Source organism: Protopterus annectens, chromosome 17.part0, assembly GCF_019279795.1.
Source record: "Protopterus annectens isolate FY-2018-M chromosome 17.part0, PAN1.0, whole genome shotgun sequence".
NCBI classification, from domain to species: domain Eukaryota; kingdom Metazoa; phylum Chordata; order Ceratodontiformes; family Protopteridae; genus Protopterus; species Protopterus annectens.
In genome coordinates this window covers 307,572,667-307,594,759 of record NC_056751.1, presented here as the reverse complement: position 1 = coordinate 307,594,759, position 22,093 = coordinate 307,572,667, and the positions used below count along the sequence as shown (strand labels likewise).

Sequence of the window (22,093 nt, the reverse complement as noted above, 5' to 3'; positions counted from 1 at the left end):
CAAGGTCAGGGTCATACTGGCCTGGGTTACATGCTCAGAGAGCTCCTCTATGTCTCTTTTCATGTAGTCCAGGGAGGTACGTCTCAGGTCATTCACACCAGCATGGACAATGACTGAGTCATATTTGTACTTACCTTGGAGTGACCTGAGTGCTTGTGTTATGTGGCGGATCCTAGCGCCCGACAGGCAGCTCACCGTGACCTTCTCCTTGTTCAGCCTGGTGAGCGGGAAGTCAGTGTGCCTGACGATAGAGTCACCTATTACAAGTGTATCAGGTGTGTTGTTTAGCCTTAAGGGCTGTGACTGTTCGGCACACTGGCTTTGTGAGCTATGTGTTGCACATGTTTTATTTTGGGGTAGCGGTTGCTTGGGTGTCTGCTTTGGAGGTCTCTGCTGCTTAGGCAGATTTTTATTTAGAGCCTCCGAGTATGTTTTTGTGTGTTTGGTTTGCTGTCGTGGTAGGTCTATGTGAGACTGGAGACTGTCGGCAGACGGGGTGCAAGGTTTCAGTTTAAGTAGCTTATAGATAAGAGATGTAGGAACAGGTTGTACATGAATCTCACACATCTCCTAAAGCAATCCAAAGTGGAAAACAAATCTCCTAAAGCAAGGTCTTTATCCACTCCTGCTCTACACAGCATTACAGATCGCAGAGTATGAACCAGATGTCTGACTCCTTCAGCTTTGGCTATGCCAGCCCAATCCTTTGGCCAGTGTATTCCCTTAAAACAAACTTTTTTTCCTTAAAAACGATCCCCCTAAGAAATATCTGCTTAAAATCTGTGATTCCAATCTAACTTAAATGACTGCATAAGTCACTGAAACTGTTCTCTGTGGCAAAAAGTACAGTTTTGTACCTACCATAAATGTAGATGTTCGAAGATCCACATTGCTGCAGTCCTTACACTTGGGTAGTCCGCTGTCCTCGGTCGGCCCGAATATCAAAGTATAAGGCTGACGTCGGTCAAGGCGCATTTGACTGACATCAGGACGTCAGGGTACAAATGCGCATGACCGACGTCATATCCTCAGTCTTTTCTTGCCCCAGATGTCAGAAGACCCTAAAAATAAAGGTCAAAACCAAAAGACAGCAAACAAACAACCAACCATCCTAGCACTAAACATATGTACAATATATACAATATACACCCTATTGACAACCCAACCCACACAACCGCCTCCAACTACAGAGGGAAGGAGGGAGGTAATTGGACTGCAGCAATGTGGATCTTGAACATCTACATTTATGGAAGGTACAAAACTGTACTATGTTCTTCATCTCACATTGCTGCAGTCCTTACACTTGGGTAGAATCCCAAAGCAGAGGTAAGGGAGGATGGCCAAACTATAAGGAAGCAGGAGCTGCCAAAATGCCCTGCAAAACAGCAGTGGCAAAACCAGCCCTGGATTTAGAGTAAAGTGGTAGGTGATAATGCCTAGAGAAAGTATGCACTGAACTCCAAGTAGCTGCCTCCAAAATATCCTTAGTCGCCACCCCCCTCAAAAAAGCTGTCGAAGTGGCAGTAGCCCTAGTGGAATGAGGCCTAATCCCCGCTGGAATCTCCTTGCCATGATGGGAACAACAGAAAGCAATGCAAAACCCAATCCACTTAGAAATAGTTTGTTTTGACACAGGCTTGCCCTGAGAACTCAAAGCAAAAGAAACAAATAACTGCTGAGACTGCCTGAACCCCTTAGTTCTGTCCAAATAATATCGCAACTGCCTGTGTACATCTAAAGTGTGCAAAATCTTTTCCCCTTTATTTTGGGGATTTGCATAAAAAGTAGGCAAATGAATAGTTTGGTTTAAAGCCACACTAGAAACCACTTTAGGCATAAAGGAAGGATTAGTACGTAAAGATACCCTATCCTTATGGAAAATTAAGAAAGGCTCAACCGCCATAAGGGCCTGCAACTCAGAAACCCTTCTTGCAGAGGTAATAGCCAACAAAAAGCAGTCTTCCATGATAAAAACTTTAATTCAGTAGTAGCTGCAGGCTCAAAAGGTTGTAGAGTGAGTTTCTCCAACACAAAATTGAGATCCCAAGCAGGAGTAGGAGCTCTTCGTGGGGTCTTATATTCTTTGCCCCTCTAAGAAATTGCTTGAACAAAGGATGAGAAAACAATGGTGGGTCACAATCATAGTGAGCGAAATTGCTGCAGCATGAACCTTAATAGAAGAGAAGGACAAACCTTTGTCCAGTAACTCAGTAAGATATTGAAGAGCCACACTTAAATTAGGCTCAGAAACATCAAAATCCTTTGCTGCACTCCAAAATAAAAATCTCTTCCATTTATCTGCGTACACTTTCCTTGTACTAGGCCTTCTAGCTTCCAAAATAACATTCAAAACTTGCTGTGGAAGTGGAGGCCCACTATGGTTCAAAACAGAATATGCCAGGCTGTTAGGTGCAGAGAGTGAAGCTTGACATTGAGCAAATGACTGTCCTCCTGAGACAACAGGTGTGGAATCGAAGGCAAAGGCCATGGAGGCTTCCGCACCAGGCTTCTCAGTAATGGGTACCAATGCTGTCGAGGCCAATCTGGAGCTATCAAAATCATCCTTGGCTTGTCTTGTCTGGCCTTCAGTAGTACCTTTGGGAGGAGAGGCAGAGGCGGAAAGGCATACACATGAAGATTGCTCCAATTGAAAGAAAGAGCATCCACTTTCCAAGCTGTGGGATGAAACCTTTTGTGCAAAACTTTGGCAGCTGGTGGTTTAGTGGAGAAGCGAACAGATCTATGTCTGGAGTTCCCCATGACACTGTCAATTTCTGAAATACATGAGGATCCAATTTCCACTCAAGGGGATCCATAATTTGTCTGCTCAACACATCTGCTAAGGAGTTCTGTGCTCCGGCAGAAACCTTGCCTGAAGATTTAGCTGTAAACTGAGAGCAGTCTCCCACAAAATCATTGCTTGCCTGCATAGAGGATAAGAATGTGTTCCGCCTTGCTTGTTGATGTACCACATGACAGTTGTGTTGTCTGTTAGAATCAACACCTGCCCTGGAAGAAGTAAATCCTTGAAAGCTATTAATGCAAACTGGACTGCTAACATCTCTTTCAAGTTGATATGTAGATGTTGTAGTCTGGCAGGCCACTTGTCTTGTATCCACTTTCCATTCAGATGAGCTCCCCAAGCTTTGTCTGAGGCATCTGTCGTTAGAATCTGACTCGCCTCTGGCGGGTCACAGAGAGTCCCTTGTTTAGGTGACATTCCTGAGCCCACCACAACAATTCCTTTTGAATGCAAGGTATTATTTGAATGACAGTGTCCAAATCCTGGCAGTGCTGTGTCCATACATTTTGAGATACCATTGTAGCTTCCTCATATGCAGTTTGGCATTGGGAAGCACCAGAATACAAGATGCCATGAACCCCAAGGCTTGAAGGACTGTCCTTGCAGTCAGCCTGGACTGATGAGACAACTGATGAAAGTAAAGGGAAAGATTCTTTTGTTTGTCCGGGGTCAAAAAGGCCATCTGGGATGCTGTATTCAGTCTCACACCCAGAAAGCACATGTCCTGAGAGGGTACTAGACTGGACTTTATTTCGCTCACAGAATACCCCAGGCATCTTAGCACTGCTATCACATAATCCAAATGATGAAGAAGCTCGTCCCTTCCTTGAGCCAGAATCAGGCAATCGTCCAAATAAGGATAGATCTGTATTCCTTTTAACCTGAGGAAAGCTATCACTGGAGCCAGAACTTTAGTGAACACTCTGGGCAGTAGATAAGCCAAAGGGCAATGCAGAGAACTGATAATGAGAAGTCCCAGCTCGCAAACGCAGATACTTCCTGCAACTCAGTCTGATAGGAACATGATGATAAGCCTCCTTGAGATCCAAAGTTACCATCCAATGATCTTTGCCCAGCAGAGGTAAAAGCTGCTGTAACGTCAACATTTTGAACTTGGGAATGTCCAGATAAGTGTTGAGGATAGATAAGTCCAAAATTGGTCTCCACGTGTTCCCTTTCTTTGGTACTAGGAACAGGCGAGAATAAAATCCTAGGCCCACTTCTGGCATAGGGACCGGCTGTATGGCCCCTATTTGGAGTAACAGCGAAATTTGCTTGTGAGCCTCTATTCTTTGTTGAGGTGGAACGTCTGGCATGCCTTTGTAAGGAGGCAAGGTATGGAAATAAAACCTGTAACCGTGGTATATGATATCCAATACCCATCTGTCTTGGGTAATTAAACTCCAATTTTCTTTGAAAAGTGCCAACCTTCCTCCCAAAGGTGCTGCCAGACGAGAAGGCTCTGGCAGCTGAAAAGGTAGGTCATTGGGTCTGTTTACGAAAGGACTGACCCCTGCCCTCACCCGAAGACTGTGCAGGAGAACTCCCTGTTCTAGGCCTGAAAGAGCCCTGAGCTCTGCCCCTACCACGTCTAGATCTACCCCTAGACTGGGAATCATAAGAAGGATACGCCCACCCCTTAGTAGGCCAATTTCTACTAAACTTTGGAGGCTGAACCTGCAAAAAATCTTTAACAGTCTGCATAGACTTAGCTTTGTCTTCCATTTTCTTTAAAACTGCCTCAACAGGAGAACCAAACAACACATCAGATTGTAAAGGAGCATCTAAAATCCTTGTTTTAACATTGTCAGATAAATTCTGATCCCTCAGCCAGGCGTGCCTGCGAAGAACTGACCCAGTGGCAGCCACCCTAGACTAGGCCTGTACAGCATCAAAACCACATTGCAAAGAATGCTTACCCACCTGTTCAGAAACATGTACTAAATCTTGTAACTCTTTACAATCAATACCTTCCGCCAGAGCATCAACCTTAGACTTCAATTGTGAAAGGAGATAGTTTTGGTATTTCAACATGTGAAACTGGCAATTCAAAGCCCTCATAGCTAGAGTGGAAGAAGTATAAACTTTCTTTCCCCATCTATCCAAAGCCCTGGCCTCTTTATCTGTAGGAACCGGATTCTTGACAACAGAAGCCTTAACACCTTTAGGCCCCTGACTAACAGTTTCTGGGTCTGCCCTAGGACTCTTAAAAAGATATTTATGAGCTTCAGGCACCCTGTAATACCTATCCGGTTTAACAGGAGCAGGAGGCAAAGAATCAGGATTTAGAGAAGCCTCTGCAAAAACATCTTCCACCACATCCAAAACAGGAGGTATAGCCAAAGGCCTATGCTGGGGTAAAAACAAAAATTCCCTAAGCCTTTTCCTGGAATCAGAGAAGTCCTGACCTTCCCACTTAAAATGCTCCCTCATGGAATGAAGAGTTTCTGAAAAAGAAAAATCCTCAGGAGGAGAAGCAGAAGGAGTAGAATCATCCACATCAGAATCAGAATAAGGAGAATACTCCTGCAAGTCTTCAGCCGAAGACTCTGAAACATCCGAAGCCTGCTCAAAACTCCCTAGCTCAGGCTCCACCCTAGGCCTCTTATCAGGAGGGGGCATAGAACCCCTAATCAAAGTAATCAAATCTTCTGCCATTTTAAGCATATGCTTCTTGGGCACAGTTCCTGAAGAACTAGGGGTGACACCAACTGAAGCTAAACCTGGCCTGCCTCTGGGAGAAGCCTTGGAAACAGAAGGAGAGGGCCTAACCACCCTAGGAAGGGAGGGGAGTATAGTAACCCGAGAAGCCCCTTCAGCCTGACCTGCCTCCTGAGAGGCCACATCCTGCAATAACAAAGTCTCTCCCTGGGATCCCAAAGAAACCTCCGGTGGAACCACCGGCTCCACCGACACCTCTAAAGAACCGGCGTCCGGTACTGACGGTTCTTCTAGCCTGGGCTTAACTGCTTTGTCCTTGCGCTTCTTCGAAGAAGCGGGCGTCGGAGCATCCGACGGCATTTTATAATTGCACCGCTTCCCGAAGACTAACCTGGCACAATCTAACCTTCTCTTTATAGTGCGCTTATTGAATCTAGCACAAGAGCGACACCCAACAACGTCGTGCTCAGGCCCTAAACAAGGAATACACAAGGTATGATAGTCTCTATGCGGTATCTGTTTCCCACAAGAAATACAATTATTCACTTTTTCTGACATCCGGTAAACCACTGAGGCAAGAAAAAACTAAAATATTCCCCAACGGGGTACTTAGCCAACTTTGACTCGGTCTGAAACTCCGAAATTGAAAAATTTCAGAACGCCAACCGGCACTTGCAATGCTGCTTCTGCATCGGACCATGCGGCAAAAAAGACTGAGGATATGACGTCGGTCATGCGCATTTGTACCCTGACGTCCTGATGTCAGTCAAAGGACTACAGCAATGTGAGATGAAGAACATCTACAGGTCGCGTTTCCAAGGTCTTTCAAGCTTATCTAGTCCAAAAGAGAATCTCATCAGGATTGAAGCACTGTCCAAGAGCATTTAGGGGCTATATTGACCAATGGAAATTCATGCATGCACGCTCCTCCGAAATAAGAATTTCATCATTCCTTGATAGGGAACCAAACCTCCAAGAAACACAAGTATGAAGTGAGGTAGGAAGTCAAACAAGAGAGAAATTCTACCATTTTCACAGCCTTAAATGGCCTACATAAGTGTTTCCCCAGGACTGGTAAATGGAACAAATATGGACCAGTACTCACCTCATTAAAAGCAGAAATAGTACTCTAGACTCCTGCCCAAAATACCATCTCCTCCTGAAAAGTAACTTATTCCTGAAGCAATCAAGAAGCTTCAACTGCAGAGGTGGTGGTGGTGGTGGGGAAAAAGATCACTGCAACCATCTTTCTAAAATGGAAACTCAATCCCAAAAAGACCCCCAGGATCCACAAGTTGAGAGAATTCAAATACTGAGCATCTGTTAAACTGTCTGCCTTGCGGGTAAGGAAGAAAACCAACTAGTAGAGAAATCCCCCAAAATCTCTGTGTTCCTGTTCATTAATGACGGTCTCCTGTAACATTACAAAATTGGGTTGTAGCCTCTTCAAATAGCTGAACACCCTGGCCCACTTCACTGGGCTTGTAAGGCTGTTAACATTCCAGTCTCCAGACCAGTAAATATAGTTATGTTACCCTAGCACTGAACACCTAGAGACATGAAATATCCCAGTCAGAGAGTTGCAGCTGGTAACAACCAATTCTGTCAGACAAAAAAATCCAAGAAAGATTAAAAAAAGAAAGAGCGGCTCTAGGCAAACTGTAGCATAGTTGAAGTGAATTTGCTTTGCCTGCTGACAAATAAACATATTTACATTCCAAAAACATATAACCAAAAAATACATAACCTGTTACAACTCAACGTATCCTCCCAAAGAGGGGGCCAGTCATCTCTATAAGGAGAAAGATGCTTTGCATCACACCTGCCCTTATCAACAAATTGGTATGGTGATCATTCATCGAGGCAGCAATTCCAAGCCAGTCTTCCTAAAGCCTCTCCCCCAGCCTCAGATGGACCACAGTTAGGTCAGCCAGAAACCACTCTAATCAAGCAATAAACTCCACATAACAGCTGTACAAATGTGTAAAACTGTCAAAAAAATGCTCTCTTCTCTATTTAATCCTTCAGGGATAGAGAATCTGGCAAAATAAACCTTACAAGAAATGTCATGAACTGACTCACTTCTCTGACAACAGTAACCAATGGTCGGCTCTAAACCGCACCCACCCCTTGGATCAAAGCTAAATGACACTTGTCACATTCTCCCACATACTTTCTACTAAAAGAGAAAAGTAGAACTGGCAATGTATCAAAGCCTTAGATTTTATAGATGCTATACATCACATGTACGCTCCCTGCTTAAGGTGATGAATGGATGTACATACCTCAGAAATTAAAAGCCCCAGGAGAAACCAATTTGTAGGAGCTAGGAGGAACATGCACATCCAGAAGGAGGAAAAAAAAAAAAGAATTCCAAGCCAAGACCTAAGGAAAAGGGAAGTGCAGAAGGAGGAGGACAGAGGGAGTGAATACTGCTACAGTGAACTGGACATCTGTTGTTATGGTAAGATCTTACACAACTGTATTATGTCCTTCCACATCACTACTGCAGTATTCTTTACAAAAAGAGAGTACAAAAACTCAAGAAGAAAACTGGGATGAGGAAGCCACTGAGTAGCCCTCTAGAAACCAATGCAGAATAGCTACAGAAAAGCCAGCTCTTGCTCTGGAAACCACCAATTTGCAATTTATAGTGAAAATGTTGACAAGTCCAAGTAGCAGTCTCAAGGATGGAATTGGTATCCAAACCTTTGAAAAAAGCACCACAGGAAGCAACAACTCTAGCAGAATTGAGCCTTTACAGGAGGTAGAAAGACATTTTCCATGAAAGGAAAAACAAAAAGGAAATGGCCTTAGAGACCTAGGAGGATATAGCTCGCTTAGAAAGGGCCAAACCTATCTGTGATGAAAAGAAAAAAATGCTCAGATTTGGTAATGGCCTTAGTCTTATCCAAATAATATCCGAGCTGTCTATACAAATTCCAAAGTGTGAAGAACCTTCTCACTAGCACACTGCAGAGAAGGAAAAAAAAGGAGGGCAAAGTCGTAGACTAAGAGACAGGTCATTAACCACCTTGGACATAAGAGGATCAGTACGGTGAGGCATCCTGTCCCTATGAGAAACTGAGAAAGGAGGAACAGCCATAAGAACCTTGAGTTCAGAGACTCTCTTAGCTGAAGTGCCAAAAGAATTAGTCTTCCAAGCACAAAGCTGAAAGGAAGCTGACATGTTGGCTCAAAATGAGCCCAAGTCAATTTTTCAAGAATAATAAAACTGAAGTTCCAGATGGTAGGAAAAAGCTTCCTGGGAGGCCCAAAATGAAGGACGCCTTTAAGAAATTGTTTGATCTCAAACCTAGAGGCAAGATGAGGCGTCAATGGCAGTCTAGCAGAAACAGCTGAAACATGAGCTTTAACAGAAGACTATCCTAACCCAGCATGCAAGTCACACAAAGAGAGAACCAGAGGGATCTCCACAGCAAATTGATTCTGGTACAAGGGCACCAGACAGAAAATCTCTTCCATTTGGACAAGTAGGACTTCCTGGTAGTGGGTTTCCTAGCCTTCTGCAGAACCCTAAGCACTTCCTCAGAAAATAAGATGCCTAAAAGGGATCAAAACCTTATCAGCCACAGTGTCAGTTGAAAAGTGGGCAAGTGGGGATGGATCAGAGACCCTTTGTCTTGTGTGACAAGGTTCACCCTGTGAGTAACATGTGGTGACTGCCTCTGGCTAGGTGAAGAAGGGGGAACCAATGCTGTCTGGGCCAAAAGGGAGTCAACAACATAATTTTGCGGGAGTTGTGCTTTATCTTGAGCAGGACCCTTGGAATTAGAGGAATGGGAGGGAAAGTGTACAGAAACATCCCCTCCCAAAGGACAGAGAGGGCATCAGGCATCCACCTTCCAGGGCAGAGGACTTGGGACTCTGGCACAAAAAAGAGGAAGTTGTTTGTTCAAGGGGGAGGCAAAAAGATCTACCTGTAGAGTACACCAATGGACAACATCCAGAAACATCTCTGTGAAGCATCCATTCATAAGCCTGTGTACAGGACTTGCTTAAAGAGAGTCTGGCACTATATTTTGCTCCAACAAATGTACACAGCCTGAAGAGTCGCTCAATACTGGACATCTAGATCCCAGAACCTGCAAGGAAAGTAGGACCATGTCTCACTTGCTCGCTGTCCAAGATTGAGAGGTCCTGGAAGAAAGGGAATGAAAATTCTGAACAGCTAAAATGAGAGTTCTCATCTCCTTTATGTTGATGTGATCTGACCTCTGAGCAGGAGGCCAGAGGCCCTGGGCCTTGAGAGAAATGAAGGAAGCTCCCTACCCCCTGGCTGAGGCATCTGAGAAAAAGAGAGTTCCCGCGAGGGGACTGAGGGTTGAAAGGCAGCCCCGGGTTGAGAGAAAGTTGATGAATCCTCCACTGAAGCTACAGTCTGAGTCATGGAAGGAAAGGAACTAGAAAATCCAGTGGATGACAGTGTTGAAGCCAAACTGACTTCAGGAACTACTGTAGTTTTCTCATATGAAGTCTGGCTAGAGGCAGCAAAAGGAATGGTGGAGACCATGCCCAGAACACTGAGAAAATCCCTGGCCATGACTAAAGCCAAAGGATGAAGGGTATGAAAAAAAGGTGATTATAAAGAAAGCTGTGGGTAGAGGCAGGGATGCCAGCATGGGAATGGTCTGGATCCTGCAACCGATAAACCCATGATCTTGAGAAAGAACCAGGAGTGACTTCTGAAAGTTTATGGCAAACCCCAGGTATTGTAAGAGGGACAAACCATAAACTAGAGCTGTTGAAGCAAGACCTCTGGTTATGAAGCCTGAATGAGCAGGTCGTCCAACTAAAGAAATACTTTTAACTCCTCTTACCTTGCAAAAGGCAATGGCAAGAGCAAGGCATATGGTGAATACCCTTGGGGCAGTAGAAAAATCAAAGGACACAGCAGAGAACTAAAAATGCAAGGAAGAAATAGAAACATAAAAACTTCCTGAAAGGGGGATTAACAGGGATATTATGATAATATTCCAGGATCTCAAGGATGCCTAAGAAAGCTCTGGGAATAACAGGAGGGGACAGAGTCTGAAGGGAAAGCATCCAATAGTAAGGGACCTTTAGAAAAGTGCTGAACTGAGAAAGGTCCAGAATGGGCCTCCAGGTGCTTTCCTTCTTGGAAACCAGAAACATCCTGGAATAGAAATCATTTCCCTTCATGGGCAGGGGGGGGCACAACTTGAATGCTGCCCTAAGCCAAAAGGCCCTGAAGCAGGTCTGGAAAGAAATGAAACTCTTCCTGAACAGGAAAAGGGGATGCCCAGAAAAGGAGGTGATTTCCACACCATGAAGTACCCCTGGCAGATGATGGACAAAACACAAGAGTCTTGAGTGACCCTTAACCAACTGGGAAGGGACAGGGAAGCAAACTGTCAGACAGAACCTGATTTGTCTTGAAAAGGAGGCTTATGAGAAAGAGTATAGGTAGACTTAGCAGGCGGTACATGCCTAGACCCCTAATTACCTTTGGGGGAACACAAGGCTGTCTACATACAAAAGCAGATATGGATGGATAATTCCTCTAGAATTTAAGGATAGGTGACACAAAAATCAATTTCTGCAAGGCGTTGCCTTTATCCCAGAGGGACTTGAAAAGCTGAGCAGCAGCACAACCAAAAAGGTTCTTAACAAGAGGAGCATCCAACAATTTAGCCTTAATATCATAAGGCAAGGGCTGGAGATGAAGCCAAGAGAAATGTCTCAAAACAGAACCACAGGCAGCAGCCCTAGAGGAAACATCAGCTGCGTCTAACTACATTTAATAGAATGGCGAGTCACTTGAGAGGTAGAACTCAATACAGAAAGAGGCAAAACCTTCCCCCTTCTGAATCAGGGAGGTCAAAGAAAGCCAGAGAAACTTGAGACAGAAGGACTTGAACATACCTGGTCATATGAATCTGGTAATTAATATCACAAAAAGCCATGGTGGCAGCAGTATATATGTTTTTGCCTAAATTTTCCATAGCCTTATTGTTCTTGTCTGAAGAAAGGATTAGTAGATGGCAGGTTTAGAACGTTTGTCAGAAGAGACAGACTACAGAAGGATCAGCAAAAGGGCATCTGTACAAGAAATCTGTAAGGTTTTTTTAGGGCCTGGAGATTGAGAATTGGGAGCCACAGAGGCTGCTTAAAAGGTATGCAGAAGGGCAGCCAAGACAGGAGGTACAGTCGAGGGTTTAAAAGACTATTTGGAGGAGTTCACAATACCTCTTTTAAATATCAGAAATCAGTCCCATTTGAAATATTCCATCATACAAGAAATAGTGTCCCCAATGGAGAGTTCCTCCAAGGGGGAGTCTGGACTTAGAATATTCATCCTCAGGTCCATAATCCAAGGGATATGGGATTTCAGGAGTATGCCAAAGACTTTTACCCGGAATCTAAATCCTCTTCAAAAGATTCCTGTTCTCTGGGCCTCTTAAGAAGTGTAGAAGACAAAGAGGAGCGAGCACATTTTCCATGAGGAGGCGTTAAGGTCATTAAGACATTTAAACAACCCCTGGTTAAAATACTGCCATTCACACTGCGGATTTTTAGCAGCAGGGGAAATATGTTTAGTTTTTTTTTTTTTTTTTTTTCCTGGGTAACATCTGCCCGAAAAAACCTAGGCAGTTCTGACCAGTCTACATTAAACAAACAGTGGGAATCTCCTCCCAAGCAAGGATTTGCAGTATCCCCGCCTCAGTCCCTCAGAAATAATAGGCAGAGGTTCACCCTCAACATTCAGAGGGGACATTTGCAGAGCCTTAGATGACATGTGAGAAGTCAGACCCATGCCAGCCTCCTACTGGGTCACTGCAGAGGAATGAGATACAACAACCAGGCAATCCTCTAGGCTTTCACCAGCCTGGAGAGAGAGATATTCAGGGAATGCGGGACAGCAGCTGAATCAGACCAGAGGTTTTTTTTACCCCTTTTTCTTGGCAGGTAGCTGACCTTCGGTATAGGAAGAGTCTGCCATAGCACCTTGCACAAACAGTTTAAGTTGGTTCTCCAGGTAAATCGCTAAAGAAGTGAGATAACTACATACAGTCTTGGGGACAAATGTCTGGCAGATGGAACATGGCGTACGATCATGAGAAAAGTACAGTTGTGTACACTTCAAATAAATGTAGATGTTCAAGTGTATTCACTGTTGCAGTCATTACATTTGGGTAATCTGCTGGCAGGTTGCCCTCAGGTCAGCCTGATTAACGAAGTCTTGGGTCCTGCGTCAGTTGCTGTCCCTTCTTCCATGACGTTAGGTCATCAGGGATACAAAACATGCAGCAGATGCCATTTTCATCAGTTTTTCTTGCCCCAGATGTCAGTTAACCCCCAAATGGGGAGCAAAGTATTATTATATATATATATATATATATATATATATATATATATATATATATATATATATATATATATATATATATATATATATCATAAATTCGAAAGTCAATAAAAAATGTCTGCATTTTCGAATTTATACATCGGAAACGAACATTTCCGAATTAACCTAAAGTCGAAAACAGCTGTGTATTGTCGAAAATGTCGCTTGCGACATTTACGGCAATACACAGCACTCCCACCCGTCCCGTAACTACCTACCTAGCCTAAACTCACAGTTATGCAGGGGGGCAAGCCCCCCTGCACCCCCCACACCCCCCCTACCTTAATATTCCAACTCAGAGATCGCACTACAGTGAGGAAAGGGATGTTATTTCCCTAACCGCACTGTACCGCGATCCCCTCACGAGCAAACATTAGAATTGCGAATGCACAGTCCATTCGCAATGGTAACGTTCGCTCACATCACCTGCCAACATATGAAATATTCGAACATCTGTTGTTCGAATACTTCATAGCCGTGCAAGTGCACGTCAGCATTGTGATAGTAAACCACAGATATATATATATATATATATATATATATATATATATATATATATGTGCATGTAATTTAGAACAAAAAATATACCTCCAAATAAAAGCAGATACACCAAAAAGGCTTTAAGCATAGTAAAAGGAAGAAGAGGTATAGTAAGAGAAGAAACAGGGGATTAAAGTGTGGGTAACCAAGACTGCAACAGTGAATACACTCTAACATGTATATCTATGGTAAGTCTACACAACTGTACTATGTTCTTCGTGTTTCACTGTTGCAGTCATTAAATTTGGGTAGAATCCCAAAGCTATGGTTGGGAGGATGGAATTATACAGCATTAGGAGCAACTATAAGGCCCTGCAGGGCAGCCGTGGCAAAGCCTGCTCTGGATTTAGAGAAGAGAGGTAAATGGTAATGTTTGGTGAACATATGAACTGAGCTCCAAGTAGCAGTTTCTAGAATGTCTCTGGTAGGAATCCCTCTGAGAAAGGATGCAGAAGTAGATGCAGTCCTGGTGGAATGGGATCTGATCCCCTTGGGGACAGGTTTAAAATGGTGCATGTAGCAGAAACAAATACAATGGCTTATCCATTTTGAAATAGCCTTTCCCTCTGCCCCTGCAGCAAATGCCACCAGTAATGGCTCAGATTTTCTTAGAGATTTTGACCTGTTTAAGTAGAATCTAAGTTGTCTGTGTATATTCATTGGCAGATGAAAGGTCTGATTAAGAGAACCACTAGATACCACTTCAGGCATAAAGGATGGAATGGTCCTGAGAGCCACCCTGTCCTGGTAAAAGATAATAAAAGGCTCCACTGCCATGAGAGCCTGTAGTTCTGAAATCCTTCTAGCTGAAGTGACTGCTAAAAGAAAAGCGGTCTTCCGAGAGAGAAATTTTAGATCTGCAGTAGCAGCTGGCTCAAAAGGAGGTAGTGAGTTTTTCCAACATAAAATTGAGGTCCCATGCAGGAGTTGGTGCTCTCCTGGGAGGTCTTAAATTTTTGGCTCCTCTGAGGTACTGCTTTAGCAGGGGATGAGAAAAGAGGGGAGGCTCTGTGTTGTAATGAGCTGAAATGGCAGAGGCATGGATTTATATGGAAGAAAAAGATAGGCCCTTGCGAGGCATCTCAGTTAAATATTGCAGAATCTGAGGAATATTGGGCATTGCTGTGCTTATTCCTTGTGCTTGGTTCCAGGCACAGAATCTTTTCCATTTGTCAGCATAAGATTTTCTAGTACTAGGCCTTCTAGCCTTCAAAATTACATCCATCACAGGTTTCCTGAGATATGTAACTGGTCATGCTGCAAGATTCAGAGTTTGGAGCAGAGTGTGCAGAATTTGACAGTTCTGCTGAGACAGTAGATAAGGTGTTTGAGGCAGGTACCACAGAGGAAGGTGCGACATACTGTATAGGAGCAGGTACCAGTGTTGGCGAGGCCAGTCTGGAGCGATCAATCATTTTTGGTTTTTCCTGACTTTTAGTAAGACATTGGAGAGCAAAGGCAGAGGGGAAAGGCATAGACTGATAGGTTTTTCCAGCTGAAGGATGGAGCATCCACTTTCCAAGGTTTTTTGTGATTAATTCTTGTGCAGAATTTGTCCAACAGATAGTTTTGGGGTGAGGCAAAAAGATCTGTGTCTGGGCTCCCCCATTTGCATGTCAACATGCTGAAGATGTGTGGATCCAGTTTCCATTGTGTGGGTCTATAAGATTTCTGCTTCGTTCGTCTGCCAGAGTATTTTACCTTCCTGGCAGGAAATGAGCTTGTAAATGTATCTGATAAGTCAAGGCCATGTTCCACAAAGCCATTGCTAGTCTGCAAAGGGGGTAGGGAATGTGTACCCCTCTGCTTGTTTATGTACCACGACTGCGGTGTTGTCTGTCTTTATCAGTAGTTGTCCTGGATGAAGATATTCCTTGAAGGCTGTCAGAGCATTCTGTACAGCTAGCATCTCTCTCTGGTTGATATGTAGGTGCATTTGATTTGGGCTCCATTGGCCCTGAATGCATCTCCCTGCCAGATGCGCACCCAAAGCATAATCTGATGAGTCTGTAGTCAGGGTTTGGGTGGCAGGGGGTGGAATGAATGACCGTCCCTTGTTTTGGTGGCAGGCCTCTGCCCACCATAGGAACTCTTGCTGCAGGCAAGGAATGATAGGAATCACTGTTTCCAGGCTGTGACAATGTTGACTCCATAAGCTTTTTAGGTACCATTGAAGTTTCCTCATATGCAGTCTTGCATATGGAATTATTAGAATGCAGAAAGCCATGAACCCCAAAGGCCTGCAGAATTTGCCTTGCAGATAGCTGGGTTTTTGTGGCCACTTGTTTGAAGTAAGTCATCAATTGAATTTTTTTTTCTGGCGTAAGGCAAGTCATCTGGGCAGTTGTATTCAAGCTTGCACCCATGAATATAATTATTTGAGAGGGTACCAGTTGTGATTTCATACCCTAGACAAGTTAGAAGTCTTTTTACAAACGCCACATGGTGTCCTTGTTTTCTGCCTGAATTAGACAATCGTCCAGGTAAGGATAAATTTGAATGTTTCTTTGTCTGCAAAATGCAATTACTGGTGCCAGGCACTTTGTGAAAACCCTGGGCACAGTAGATAAGCCAAAGGGCAATGCAGAGAACTGGTAATGCAAATAGCCTGCTTTGAAGTAGAGGAATCTTCTGCAAGATTCCCTGATTGGGATATGCAGGTAAGCCTCAAGTCTAGAGTTACCAACCAGGCATCCTTGCCTAGCATAACCATTGTAGAGTCAGCATCTTGAATTTTGGAATTTCCAGAATTTTATTTAGAATGGATAAGTCCAGAACTGGAAGCCATGATTTGTCTTTTCTGGGTACCAGGAAAAGTCCTGAATAAAAACCTTGTCCCTTTTCCTTTTCGGATACTGGTTGAATAGCTCCCATATTCATGAGGGACATGACTTGTTTCTGGGCCTCTGCCCACTGATTTGGAGGCAGATCTGGCCATCCGTTTGGGATTGGCAACGTATGGAAATGCTATCTGTATCCCTGGGATACTACATTTAAAACCCACTTGTCCTGGGTAATTAGTTGCCAGTTTCGAGAATTAAGTGCCAGTTTTCCCCCCAAAGGGGTGGCCAAAAGATAAGTTCTTGGTGACTGCAGAGGAAAGTCATTGAGACTGTTTACCGTAGGAAGGTGCCTTGTTACTTCCAGATTTGGAGGTGGAGGCACCCCATTGTTTTGTTCTATAGGTTCCTTGTGACTGAAACCTGGAACCTTTGGAGTGTCTGGATTTGACCAGAGCAGCTCTGGTGGGTACTGGAAAGGACCAATTCTTAGTAGGCCAGTGCCTACTGAACCTGGGTGGCTGCACTTGTAGGAAATCTTTCACAGTTTGCATAGATTTAGCTTTATCTTCCATCTTTTTCAAAACTTCTTCTGCCTTATTACCAAATAGATTGTCCTGTTGTAAAGGAGCATCCAACAATTTTGCTTTAACATTATCAGGCAGACTTTGCTCCTTGAGCCAAGCATGCCTTCTTATCAGAGATCCAGTTACAGCGGCCCTGCAAGAGGCCTTCAAAGGAGTCAAAACCACATTGCAAAGTATGCTTTCCAACTTGTTCAGCTGAATGCAATAAATCCTGCAATTCTATTTTCCACACAGTCAGAAATCAACATAATTTTCTGTTTAAGTAAACCCATGACATGCGGCTGATATTTAAGCATATGAAACTGACAGTTTAAAGCCCTGATTTCAAAGGTTGCAGACATGTAAACCTTCTTAGCCCATCTATCCAGCGCCCTGGAATCTTTATCAGAAGGGGTAGGATTTTTAGCAGTAGAAGCCTTAACGCCCTTCGGACCCTGAGAAATGATTTCAGGGTCAGCAGTAGGGTTTTTAAAGAGGAATTTGTGGGAGTCAGGAACCCTGTAATACCTGTCTGTCTTACTAGGAGCAGGAGGCAGGGAATCAGGAGCCATGCTGGATTGTGAGAAAACAATCAACAATGTCTACAACAGGAGCTACAGCCAAAGGCCTATGCCGAGGATGAAGGAAATCCCTAAGTCTCTTTTTAGATTCTGACAAATCCTGACTCTCCCAATGAAAGTGTTCCCTTAAGGTATGCAAAAAGTTTCTCCTAAAGAAAAATCCTCAAGAGGAGAAGCAGAAGGGATGGAATCTTCTGCATCAGAGTCCTCATACGGTGGAATACATAATTCCTGATCAGAAGAGGAATCGGAAGAAATGGAAACCTGAGCTGATGATTCATAGTCAGTGCCTTGCCTAGGCCTCTTAGCAGGAGGGGGATGGGAACCCCTGATAAAGGTAATTAAATCCTCAGCCATTCTGATTGTTTTTTAGGCATAGGGGCCTGTGCAAGTGGGCCAATTGTCAGTTTTTTAGACATAGAAGTTGATTTTGGCCTAGGTTTTGGAGATGGCATCTGTTTAATATACAAATCTTTAGGCCTGAAAACACCCTCAGAAGCCGGAGCCTGCTCAGCGGCTCCGGATCCATCTAAGGTAGAGACATCCGCGGGTTCAATACTTAGTGTCTCGCGGCATGCCAGACTCCGAATGGGTCTCAGTAGAGGCCTGCAAATCAAAAATAGTGGGTATCAGGGGCTGCGAAAGCACCAGAGTACCAGCAAATCGGTGACTGGCTTAGGAGAAGCTTCGTCGGTTTTGGACCTAGACGGTCTGTCTCGGTCTTTTTCTTTGCGTTTTTTATGTATTCTGGTAGTCTGATTGCTAACAGACGACATTTCTGGATAGTTAAATCTTAAGCCAAAATATTTTGATGCAAAAATATACACACGCTTAATAGTGCGTTGATAAAATTTAGCACAAATCAGACGGCAAGGCATGTTGTGGTCAGGGCCTAGGCAAGAAATACAGTACAAATGAAAATCCTTATGAGGTATTTGCTTCCCACAACTAATACAATTATTAACTTTTACTGACATCGGTAAGGAGCAAGATAAAGTTCCCACAATGGGGTACTTAGCTTTAGGTTGAAGACTTTGGTTCTGACACACTAAAACGAAAATTTCAGGAGTCGGCCGACCGGCACTTGCCAACTGCTTCGGGCACCGCGCGGCAAGAAAGACTAATGAAAATGGCATCAGCTGCATGCTTTATACCCCTGACGACCTGACGTCATGGGAGGGACAGCAACGGACAAAAGACCCAAGACTTTGTTAATCAGGCCGACTGAGGGCAACCTGCCAGCAGATTACCCAAATGTAATGACTGCAAAAGTGAAACACGAAGAACATCATCTAAACAGAAAAGATGCTGCTCGTGACTATCTTAACAGGGAATCTGCCTCCCACCTGACATTTTCCCTTTCTGGATGACACACAGACAGATGTAAAAATAGATAAAGAAATCCCAATGGGGCACTTACTTGAAACACAGCTCGATACCTAGTACAGAAGGAGAAGCATTCAGACCAAAGAACATTGACTACGTTCAGACTGGCTGCACAAAAGTTCTGAGATATGTACATTCATACATCAGCTTTATGCACTACTTGAGCAAGGAGCATACACACGACATACGGCATTTATAAAATCTAAGGCTTTGGTATGCTAGCCAGATGTTGGGCTACCCTTGGAAGAGAATCTTTTTTTGTAAAGAAACCTTTAAACAGCAATATGGAAGGAGTTCATACTTGCAGCAAATATACTATGCAAGCATGTAATACTACTGTCAAAGTACAATGCAATACCATGCTAAAGTTCAACGGAATGTTTATGTGCCTGTTTCGCTCTGGTCATGGATGAAAAAGGACAAACAGGTTAAAAGCAAATATATTCTATTAACCAGTAATTTATTTTATAACTAACACAATTTGTGCTATTCATTTCCATACAAGAAATCCTACTTTACCTCATCTATTTCCATGTTTTTTAAAGTGTCTAAATGATACTGCTACACACTTGGAAAATGCTGGTGCACACTAGTAAACAAATGAAGCACGTTATCAATAAGGCAAAATGATATACATACAAATGCCAGATGGAGGCTGTGTAGTTGTATACCCTGGAAGCTGGTGAGTGGTTGCATATGATGATCTCTGAAGGTCAGTTTGTGTTTGCGCTGCATCTGGTGTTACATAGCTCAAACTGCAAAATAAAGAAATATATAAAACAAATAAATGATTCAAAAAAGAAGAAAATAAACATCATGCAAGCAACTTCAGCCAATCTAAAAACCGGCTCTTCAACATAATAAATGGAGTATATGTAATTTAAAATGTATATTTCAAGCACATCAACTTAGCTCATGCAAACAGTACTGCTGTAGCTGTACAGCATATTTAAGAGTTTACAAATATATTATGTTAAAACTGAACCTCACTAAAGTAAAGCATGAATCAATGGCTGTGCAAATAAAAAATTTAAGTGATATACAATAAGTAATGCAAGGACAAAAGCAGGTCAGACAATGCACACCAGTCAATGCACACCAGTCCAGGCAACTACACAGTATGGTGTATATCACTGGAGTGTGCTTGTCACTGCCGTCTCAAGTAAGGCAAAACACTATTACCCAACTAAAATGCGGGGACTACATCATCTGACTCTCAGTTCAGCAGAAATGCAAGCATTTCCAAAAGTGCAAGGATAAGCCAGAAAGTCAAGAAACAGGAAGCAGCAGCAGATTAAATATCTTCTTCCAACACCAGTTTTATTAACTCTGTATGAATGGCAAGCCTAGTAAAACAGGAATAGATCAAGGAAAAAAAATACATAGTTCAAACAATATATTTTAGATATATGAATGACTTCATGGACTGCTTCCAAATTCAACAGCACACATCAGCTTAATAGTCTTGAGAATACATTCTAAGAAAATGAGTAGTACATTCATGCTGAACTTCTCAAATGACCCTTGCATACTACACTCCTGAATTGCAAAAGAAGACAAGCAGATCTTACTCTTAAGCATTCCAATTCAGTAAATTGGGCATATTCCTCCTCAAACTTCTAAAGCCTGTTATTTTGAATAACCTTTATTTAATTCTATAATTTACATCTACAGTACAACAGATAGTAACAAAAATTAATTCATATTTTACACACCTACACAAAATACTGTTGAGACTTTCCCATTGCTGTTTTTCTGGGAGGACAGGTCCTGTGGAGGCGATTGGCATGACTACAACCAATTAAGTGCTTTTTCCTCTGCCCATGTGCATTGCTGCAATAGCAAGGAGAGCTCCTTCATGGGGAGTTCATTTCTCCAAATTACAAAAGCACCCTTCATTCAGCTACTATAACACAGACTATCCAAAATTAATTATTCCAGGTTTTACAAAGATCCATAAAACTATCAGTGTTCATCTTGACAAAGAACCAGTTTTCTTAATTTAAAAAAAAAAAAAAAAATCCTCCTCCCAGCTCCAAGAGGTTACTTAAGTCAGAAAGCCCAGAAGACTGCCCTCTCTATAAGTGCAAATTTATGTCTGCCTCTCATTCTACCGCTATTTCAGCTATCTACAACGGCAACAGCTTTGCCTTTTCCGAGGTACACAGCCACTGAAACTAGTGTCCAGACTTTTGCCTCATATTTTTGTCCATCCTAATTAAAAAAAATTTCTGGCAAGTCACTGAAGACACCGTAAAAAAATTTTCTGTAAATACACCTATGAGTGCCCAATTTTGTAACGCGGTGATCTGATGCTGTAGCCAAACGAACGAACGGCCAAAATAAAATAAATCACTTAAGAAAATGAACAAAGAATGAACATGGTTAAGCGCTTTCACCCAACATTACATGGCTTCCTCAGAACTCACAAAACAAATAAACTCAAGCCCTTAAATGCCTTTTTTGGCGCCAACACATATTCGAATATTTAAAGTGACACAACTGTGTTTACACACTATACATAATGTTAATAATACAAATAAACATGAAGAAATAAAAAATAATAATACAAGTAGTCTAAAACCTTCATCTCTACAGCTGCCACTGGTACAATACCATAATACTTCATGTATGAAATATTATACTAAAAATATAATATTGACAACGTGATCATATTACTTCCTATGAATACTTATAAATAAATACATCGAAATACTATTCTAGGTTAACGTCTATCTACTATTCTATAAAGACATCATATAAAACTTCATTGACAATGATAACTACATTTATGAACAAAAAATGAAAATGAAAAATGAATTATAACAAAAATGTTTCTGCATCGATGCAGTACATGTATAAATACACAATTGAATAAAAATATGAAATATTACATTTATAAAAAATATGTGAAGTATAACAATGCTAGTATTACAAAGTAGATTTTGTCACAATGTTAAAAAATGTTAAAAATCTATTAAATAATGTATATAAAAATCAATGTAAAATCTATATAAAATCTACACTATGAGGGCTGTGATACTGAATAATTTGTGTATTAAAGCTAGAATTTATTATTAGTTATAGGGTATAATAGGGGTTTAATCGATATATGGTCATTTAAACCTGGGGGGGTCGTGGCATCTAAATAAATTTGCCACCATACCTCTCTATAGCTTAACAGACTTTTAATATCTCCTCCCTTGGGGTTAGATTTTAGTATTTCTAAAATGATAAATTTAAAATAATGGTCCTCTCCTTCATAAAAAATGTGCTTATATAATGCATTATTCATGTCTTTTGTTTTAATACTATAGGTATGGTCGTAAATTATTTTTCTAAAATGTCTCTCAGTCTTACCAACGTAAAAACTGGAGCATTTTTGA

The 22,093-nt window shown here is 42.4% G+C and overlaps 1 protein-coding gene across 1 annotated transcript in view; it reads right to left on the bottom strand.

The window, feature by feature from the left end:
• The window catches only part of LOC122791431 (proline-rich protein 12-like), a 634,153-nt gene that overhangs the window by 346,742 nt on the left and 265,318 nt on the right, over positions 1-22,093 (bottom strand). Inside the window, exon 2 of the mRNA XM_044059173.1 lies at positions 19,347-19,462. Within this exon, the coding sequence (XP_043915108.1) occupies positions 19,347-19,462 (116 nt within the window). The remainder of the gene's footprint in view (positions 1-19,346; positions 19,463-22,093) is intronic.